At 34.6% G+C, this 9,794-nt stretch overlaps 1 protein-coding gene and 1 pseudogene across 1 annotated transcript; both read right to left on the bottom strand.

Annotated features, from left to right (window-relative positions):
* Window positions 1-5,386: 5,386 nt before the first annotated feature.
* LOC127075104 (uncharacterized) lies at window positions 5,387-6,663 on the bottom strand. Its single transcript, XM_051016553.1, has one exon. The coding sequence runs from the start codon at window positions 6,661-6,663 to the stop codon at window positions 5,716-5,718; it is 948 nt and encodes a 315-aa protein (XP_050872510.1). The 3' UTR covers window positions 5,387-5,715.
* A 558-nt stretch (window positions 6,664-7,221) lies between these two features.
* LOC127075105 (serine/arginine-rich splicing factor RSZ21-like) lies at window positions 7,222-8,959 on the bottom strand (annotated as a pseudogene).
* Between the last annotated feature and the right edge of the window lie 835 nt (window positions 8,960-9,794).

Genomic DNA, 9,794 nt, shown 5'->3' on the forward strand with positions numbered 1-9,794 from the left:
AAACCTACCACCAAGTATAGGTCGTGCCTCAGGACATTTATAGAGATGACCGATATACCGACCGGAGGTGTTCGGAATGTACATATGGAGGTAGGGATTTTCGGCTTTGATTACGACCAAATGATTGGTAATGAAGACTTCATGCAAGTTTTTGGTCATGAAGAAATCGGCGTCAACGTTGTCAATACATATATTAGGTAAATCCGGTCTACTTTGTTTTATTAATTAAACAACTTATGTTAATGATGTTTACTTTATGTTAATCCGGTTTACTTTATGTTTCAAAAGAGGTGTTAATGATGTTTTTATATTAGGTTTTTGTATGACAAATTGATGCGCCCCAATGATTTGGACGAGTCATTCGGATTCTTAGCACCCGCGACCGTCAACTTAGGTTTAATCTTAAGTAGACCGCATACCGTGACGGAGTATGTTCTTCGGATCCTCATGGAGAATAAAGATGCGGAGAAGTTGTTTTTTATACCGTTTAATACCGGGTTAGCATTTCATTCTAAATTCATCTATTATAATTATTTTCCAAGTTACCATCTAACATTTGCCTAATCATTACAGTGGACATTGGTTGTTGCTCGCAATCAATCCTATCCGAGAAATTGTGTATTATCTTGACTCGTTAGGAAATGATTGGACAACATACCCGGATATGAAGGACCTAATTGACACGTAAGTGAGAATGTTCAAAATTTTTCTTAGTTTATGTGAATTGTTCTAATTGCTTCATTTTTATTTTATTAGCGTCCTACAAGCTTTTCGGGCCCAACGAGATATCCAAACCTCAAGGAGGAGCGCCAACCGCATTACATGGATTAAAGTGGCGGTATATTTTTAATTACCACATTTTTTATTATATTAGTGATGACACTTGATAAAACTTAGGATTTATAATCCATATTTTTTTTTCATGTAGTGTCCTCAACAACGTAATCAAATAGATTGCGGGTATTTCGTGTTGAGGTTTATGCGAGATACTCTTGCTTTGGGCCGATTAGTGATTCCCACCGATGTATGTATTTCTAACTTATGAGTTATTTTTATATTTACACATATCTCATATAATTAAATAGTTGGAATTAATTCAAAATATGTTATATTATTATGTAGTACTTTGAGGAATTCAAGTGTGCATTTTATACAAAGGATCAAGTGGACGAAATCAAAGAGGAGTGGTGTCAATTCATGATAGAGCTCAAAGTTTTTTCATAAATTTGTGTAATTAATGTGTACATTTGTAGTATATGTAATGACTTGTAAATGTGTACATAAATTTGTATATATTTTGATACATTTAAGGCAAAATTGGTTTGAATTGGTATATATATATATTTGTTAGCCAAAAATTGGTAGAAAAAAGGCCAAAATGGCATGTATAAAATGTGACAACTGTCTGTCAAAATCTGGTTGAAAACAGGTAGAAATTCTGGTTTATAAACCTGGAAAAAATGTGGTTTAAAACAAAAGCTTCAAAAATTTTCGTATACATTAGACAGCGCTTTTGTAAAAAGCGCTGTCTAAAGGGGGGATTAGAAAGCGCTTTAGGCAAAAGCGCTGTCTAAGGGGGGGGGGGGCTTAGACAGCGCTTTTTGAAAAGCGCTGTCTAAGCCCCCCCCCCCCCCCTTAGACAGCGCTTTTGCCTTAAGCGCTGTCTAAGGTATACCTAAAAAAATTAAAATAGGGGGGGCTTAGACAGCGCTTTTTGAAAAGCGCTGTCTAAGCCCCCCCCCCCCCCCCTTAGACAGCGCTTTGGCCAAAAGCGCTGTCTAAGGTATACCTAAAAAAATTAAAATAGGAGGGTCTTAGAAAGCGCTTTTGGCCAAAGCGCTGTCTAAGGGGGGGGGGGCTTAGACAGCGCTTTTAAGATTTAAAAAAGCGCTGTCTAAACCTTTAGCAGCGGAGGTTTAGACAGCGCTTTAAAGCGCTGTCTAAGGCCAAAAAAAGCGCTGTCTAAGGTCTTGTTTGGCGTAGTGTCAGCTTCGACTTGACTCTTCTTATCTATATTTCATATGCACATGTGATCAATAAATCATCTACATACAGAAATAAAATGATTTGACTAACCTTGTCTATATCATTGACTTATACTCCATGTTCTGAGACATGCTTTGTGAAATCTGATCCGATCAGGAAGCTATCTATTTTCTTATTCCAAGCCCTCGAGGCTTGTTTCGAGCCATATGGATACTTCCTTGAATCTTTACACCTTCTACTCTTGCCCTTTGATCTTGAATCCTGGGGGTTGAGTGACATAGACCTCTTCTTCCAATGATCCATTCAGAAATCTTGACTTTACATCCAATTGATGTATCCTTCATCCTCTATATGCAGCAGTCGACACAATAATTTTGACTGTCTCCAGCCTTGCAACAGGTGCATAGATTTCATCGAAATCGGGACCAGGTTTTTGCATAAAAACCTTTTTCCACTAGTCTTGCCTCAAGCTTGGTAATTTCACTGTTTGGTCTTTGTTTCACCATGTAGACCCACTTCACATCAATTGACTTCTTGCTAAATCTTTTGACAAGTTCCCAGGTCTTGTTCTCCTCAATTTCCCCGAGCTTCTCTTTCATGACTGCCAAATAATTTGAATCATTCATGGCTTGATCCAAATCGATTGGTTCTGATTCAACCATCATCATCACTTATTCTATTAAGTCACCATATACATTAACTTCTTGATATGGAAATCTCTCATATATAGCTAGCCTTGTCGACTCAATTCTTGCTCTAATCAATCTTATAATACTCTGCTCAGGCGGTTCTTCATTTTAATGGTTGTGACCTCAATTTGTCGATCTTCTTCAAACACAATTGTGACTATATTTGACTACTGTCAAACTGACCTATGATTTAAATCTCATCCTTTGCTTTCGTAAACTAGGACATTTCTACTGATTACTAGTTTATCATCATTTGGTGAATACAACTTTTATGTATCGGTCGAATGATAACATATGAGCATCATGGCCTGAATTCGACCATCTAGCTTCTTCCTTAATTGCTCAGGAACATGATTGAAACACATTGATTCAAATAATCTAAGATGACTAACCTTTGTCTTTAGTCCTATCCAAGCCTCATAAGGTATCTTCTCGACTATCTTCTTTTTCAAACATCTATTTAGAATGTATATTATTGTCGAAGCTACTACACCCCAAAATCTCTTTAGCATATCTTTAACTTTCATCACGCTCCTAGTCATGTTCAGTATACTTTTATTTCTTCTATCAGTTATACCATTATGATGAGGTGTATACGGTGCAATGACTTCATGCTCTATACCTTCATCAGTGCAAATTCTTTGGAGTTGTATTCACCTCTACCACCAGTTCTCAGTTTCTTTAACTTGCATCCATTTTGTTTCTAGACATGCAACTTAAACTTCTTGAATTGTGTGAATACCCCACTCTCCCTTTCAATAAGGTAAATTCCCATATATCTGGTGAATTCATATACGGAAGTTAGGAAATAGTAATTACCTTCATTCGAACTTACTTCAAAGGGTCTACATACATCCGAGTGAACAAGCTCCAACTTTTCTATCGACTTCATGGACAAGTCATGTTTGAATGCTTTCCTAGCCTGCTTTGCTTTGTAACATTCCTCACACACCTGGCTTGGTTCCTTAGTTGAGGTAATCCATACACCATCTTCTTTTGGTTGAGCATACCTAGACCTCGGAAGTTTAAATGTTCATACCTGTGAATAGCCAGTTCTTGTCTTCTTCTGGAGCAGAAACAAGACATTTGTGATCAACCATGTTGATCTCTACTTTGAAGGTTTTTTTGTCTAGAAATGGTTCTTTCAGGATCATCCTTCCATCACCATTATATACCTTCATCTGATTCTTTTCCAGCTTCATGTTGTACCCTTTTGAAAGTAATTTACATATGCTTATGAAGTTACTTTTCATCAAAGGTACATACAACACATCAATGATACTGAATCTTCGACCATCCTTTCTAACCACATATATGTTTCCTCTTCCTCCTGATGTAATGTGCCTTCCACCTGCAAACTTGATCACTTTCTTAACTGATTCATCTAACTTGGTGAACCAATTTTTATTACCAGTCATGTGGTTACTGCATCCTGAATCCAGATACCATATATTGGCTTGTTCATTGTTCGACTGATTATTTTCCATGAGTAACACATCATCAGAGTCACTATCTCCATCATGTACATATTGCACTTCATTTTTATATTTTTCTATGGCTTCCTTCTTTCTTCGACAATGTCATATCCCAAAATTTTCCCTACCTTTTTAATTTTTATCTGGCTTATTGCTACATCCCTCTGCATACATAGTTCTATTTTTAGCCTTTCATTTAGATGCAATCATTCAGTCATCTGCATGTTCATGCCAAACACATTTATATCATCCACTTGCATGAACAAGTATTATGGGTTCAAAGTTATGTTACTTGAAGCTGAAATCAAATTAGGATTTTCCCAAGAACCAACCTAGGTGTCTTTGGTGGTGTACTCAAGTGGAGAAGCTTACTTTGTGAACCATGATTCATGAAACCCTAATTATTGATTCTTGACACTTGTGGATCATGTGATTTGGGACTGATTGTAGAACCCTAATTCTTGGTTTGAGATCTTTGTTTATGTGGGTTGCATCATGGTTATGAACTTGAAAGACTTTCCTTGGGTTGGAATTTGGTCAATTAGAGAAAGATGACTTTTGTTGACCTATTATGCTTGACCATTACTATAATTCTTGCTACAATTTGGATACAATCATTGGTTATCATTCAAAAGAGTTCAAGGTTCAATATCAAGCACATTTTAAACTTACAAATTTAAGTTTTGAGAGGGAAATTATTTCTTTCTTAGAACACAAGTTACATTTTCATTCATTTCGAAAAGTGTCATTTCATTACAGGAACATTAGCATTCCATTACAAATGGTCCAAAATCAAGATTACACAAAAAATTGCACTTTTGACCTAGGGTTGACTTTTGGAAGTCAACTTTACTAGTCATAATCCTAGTTACAAATCTTTCTTGATTTCTCAGCTATTCATAGCCTTGTTCTTCATAACTCTTGATTTTCTGGCCAAAAGTTCCAAGCCTTGATTGAATTCCTCAAGCCTTGTCCAACACTGCCTAAGCCAAGTTTGATTCCACCCTTCAAGGACATAAACAAAGCATCATTAGAAAACCAAGCCGTTACATTTTAGAGAGAGAGAGAGAGAGAGAGATTTTGTTATTTCAGTTATCAAATGATCATTGAAATGCGAGATGGTTGTCGTTCTATATTTATATTAATTTTGTTACATGAATGAGTAATTAGTCTAGTATTAGTTAGAGATTCTGAAGCTAGTTACACATCTTTTAGCTAGTTACACATCTTTTATAATTAGTTACACCTGTATTTTTTGACCAATATAAAGTTCATAACAATGATAACCCTTTTGTTCATCCTCGTAAACCAGGAAAATGCAAATAGCAGAACAAGAAGACAACTTACGATATTCTAGTTATAAATGAAGAATAAAGATGATTTGTTTTAGAATGGAGGCCAAAATGACTTGTTTTAGAATCTGTCTTATGTTATTATACTTTGGCATGATTAAATCAACATAGAATGCAACTAATATCATTGCAGCTATAAACAAACTAATCACATAACATTAGTTAATAACATTTATTATTTAATCATATTAAATAGGCTGCATAACCATAAAACTACCTCAAACCTACTTCTGATGAACTAACATTTTTTCCTGATTCCACATCCATTTTCTTTTTCAAGTATCTCTCCTTGCAATCATTGAAATATATCATGAAAACTACCCATTTCAATGGAATCACGATGCAGAACAACCCAACTTGTATAAAAGTTCCATTTCCTTGTTCATAGCCTCTAATATGGTAGCAAGAAAATCTTAAAAATTGTCCCCACGCAAAGAAAATCAGCATCAAAAAAAGCCCTTTTCTGTGACACCCTCTGCTAAAATTAATAGAGAGTGCTAATGCATCAATACCATATATACCCTCCAAAATTGAGATTACAATACTCATACTCCACATAGAACTCCATTCTAAATACATCATTAACACCTTTGCAAACAACAAGCTGCAAATCACAGGAAAAACCACAAAATTGAAATCCTTCAAGCAAATATGGTAATTTATAACTATCCATAGTAATCCAAGTTGATGAGTGGTTATCAAGAAAACAACATAGATGAAAGTTAGAAATGAGCCTCTTAGTTTTGTTGAATCAAGAGGTTTTTCAAACATCTCCTTAAGGGTCATTTTCTTCTCTTGTGAATTTAGCTTTGAAGCCAAGTCTATAGTAACAATTGCAGTTCCAAACTCAAGAATTTGGAGAGGAAATATATAAATCAAACCAAGTTGAATCAACTTAGAGTAATTATAATCCTTATTCATACGATCTAGCATAGAATTAAAGTATCCATAGTGAACCTCCTCTGGAATATTAATAAAAAAAGTTTCAACTAATTCTTGAAGTTGAATTTCAAAGTAAACTGTTATACAAAAGAGAGGAAGAGAGGTAAGAAAGGTGAAGATGATAAAGTTGAGATTTCTAACAGATATCATAAGAGCTTCCTTGAGTATATCAAATACCTCTAGCTTCTGCTTCTGTTTGAGAATGTTTTCATTTTCCATGTCTCTTAAACTCAGAAGAACAATATTGTGTGAAAATTCTTATATACTAGTTTTTTGTTGTAATTTTCTTTTATTTGAGGGAGAAAGTAATGAGAACATACTCATGACTTAGTAATATAGTATTATTATTATATTTAGTGGATGTGGAAAATTGTTGGTGGTGTGTTGCAAACAAAGTGTGTGGTTTCCATGTGATTTCCATTTTGACCATTGACAATTTTGTTTATTTTTACAGCAATTTATAGTTTTGAGAAAATTACTTTTTTTTATTTAAAAACTCTATCATGAAGCTGAAAATAAAGCATGACTATTCCACAAATAAAGTTGAATGCAGAGAAAAGTATTTTGGAATGCATGAGGTTAAAAGTCAGAGAATTACAGTCAGCAAAGAAAAACAGACCAAGAGAAGATGAATTCCTCAAATTTCAACCATCCGGCGTAACAGCGAACATCATTAAGCAAGGCAGAATGGCAGATGGAAAACATTTAGTGACACTGATCCCAGTAACTGAAGGTGACAGACACGAAACTCTATGTAGAAGAAGCACGTGAAGCCATGGCCGAAGTGGTGATGCATGATATTTTGCATGTTCACATAGTTAAATAGAATCAACCATCCTAGAGAAACTACACTAGCAAAGAGGGCTCCATGACAATTATTCATTATTTGCTTCAATCACATTCCGATTTTAATCTCTGGAAAAAAACATGGATGATAAGTTCTCATGCCATTCAATAACTCAAACATCATCAGAATAAACTCAAACTGAGTTGAACATACTCACTCGTACCCATTGGCATAAGGTGAATCACGGCAAGAATAACGGTATGGAGGGGACCTGCTGTAGCTACGGCCACGAGGTGTTATGCTACGTCGTCTTTGAAATGCATAATTAGTTTATTCATATAAAATCATGTGAATATAACAACATACCTGCGGCCGTAACCATAACTAGGACTGCGCCTCCTTCCACTTCCCAGGCCTCGTGATCCACCGCGTGAACGGCACTCCTGAGCAAAGTGTCCAGGTTCACCACATTCATAGCATTTTAGGTCTTCCCCCTCCACGCCCATCGCACCCACCACCACGGCCTCCTCCTCCACTCTTAGAATTATGAGAAAGCTCTACACGCCAGCCATTTTTTCCTATAGGACATTCATACACAATGATAATCCCAAATCTAGATGATGCACAAAAAGTAAAAGGAGAGATGCTAATCACCGACAACATGCGCACAGCGGTAACGACAAATTTTGACAACATGAACACAAACTGACCATCCAAAGCATGAATTGCATCAAGGGCATCCCTCCGGTCATCAAACTCGATAAATGAATATCTTGGTGGTCTACGAGCAACCCATACACTGTATGGAAAAATTAACAAAACTTACAACCAATCATGACCGAACAAATTATGAAAAATGTATAACACAAACAAAATGCAACATATTATATACACAAACAATGAACTCTTTTAAACAAATTAAAAAAAAGGGAAAGATCATGAATAAGAACATGCACCTTGCAGAAAACATCATTAGTGTCTATGAAGTAAAGACACTATAAACACGACACCGACATTGTCAACACCGATAATAATTTGAAAATAATAATAAATTAAAAATAATCACAAGTTTTTTGGTCTCGGACGACACGAACACACCTTTTTTTCACATGTGTAGGTGTTACAGAGATTATTGTTATTCATTACACAAAAATAAATGAACTACCTCTCCAAATTCAAGGCTGCTAAAACACATTGAACTTCATAAGAATAGATACTTCCATATTGTAATTAAGGAGAGAAAAAAAAAAGAAAACATGAAGAAAAAAATGGATATTTTTACCAATTAAAAACGGGAATTATTAATTAAAAAATCTATTAGAATTACCTACTTGATCTAAGTAATTAACTGGTAACTCAATCATTATCCATTATTTTAATGTAACATTGATAGTTATCATTCCTGAACTGAAAATACTTCTATCAATTCAACAATTTTCCCTCCGACACAAAAAAAAAATCAACAATTTTTTCACATAGAGAATTACCTCCGGAGAACACGGTAAAAACGAAACTCATCTTCAAGTTCCCTCTCAGTGATTCGAGGGTTCAAATTCCCAATATAAACCCGAGCCATTCTTCCAAAACCTAAAAAAAAAACATTTTTAAGACTAAAATAGTTACCCAAGTGAACAAAAAAACGAAAATTTTGCACGAAAAATCATTTTGAAATAAAATTTTGGGAAAACAATAACATTAGATAATCGAGAGTTTGAGAAGAATATGGAGGAAATGTTACAGTTTCGAATGCGGAGTTAGAAGAGAGTGGCGAAGAAGATATTAAAAATCAGCAGTAAATTCATCACCATTATGTTACGAAAAACTTAACGTCAATAACAATAGAGTTGCCACACAATTTTATTGTTTTCAAAGGAAAAGTACAACAAAATTCAAAGATAAAAAGTTTCCAAATCAAAACTAATAAAATGACAGAGATTATAGTGGAATGAGAAAAGAATTCATTAATTATATTTGTGTATGTATTTTTTTTTTATAAAAGATGTTTGCAATAAATAGAGTGTGAGGAGAAAAGAATTCATTAATTATATTTTTTTTGTTTGACAAGACCTTCGGAATTGTGTCTACTAAGCAACATAAAAATAAGGGATCAAAACCTCGTAGTTCGTGGTATCAATTTCAAAGTGAATGAATTGGTTTTAACAAAAATTTAACTTTGAAAGAGGCACAAAAGGACCTAAAAAGAATTTGAATGAGTGTTAGTTCTTTTTATCTTTTGAAATTTTAAGTCGAATATGATTATATTCATTTACAAGTTTGATTTAAGAAAAGAGTTCAAAAAATGCAATGGCATAAAATCAGGGTTTCTAATTTGTAAAAAAAAAAGTCTAATTCACAAGCAAAGAAGAGTTTTGAAAAGAGGAAGAGATTTGAAATTTAAGAAATAGGAGGAGATGAAGAGACTAATCATAAGCAAGAAATTTAAAAGTTGAGAGTTGAAAAGATCTGACCAATGGGATGCAATCCAATAGACAAGAATGTCATATAGAAACTCACTTTTCCTTTGGACTTTAAAATCAAGCAATATCAACAAGCAAGTAGCACA

Source organism: Lathyrus oleraceus, chromosome 4 (assembly GCF_024323335.1).
Source record: "Lathyrus oleraceus cultivar Zhongwan6 chromosome 4, CAAS_Psat_ZW6_1.0, whole genome shotgun sequence".
Taxonomy (NCBI): Eukaryota; Viridiplantae; Streptophyta; class Magnoliopsida; order Fabales; family Fabaceae; genus Lathyrus; species Lathyrus oleraceus.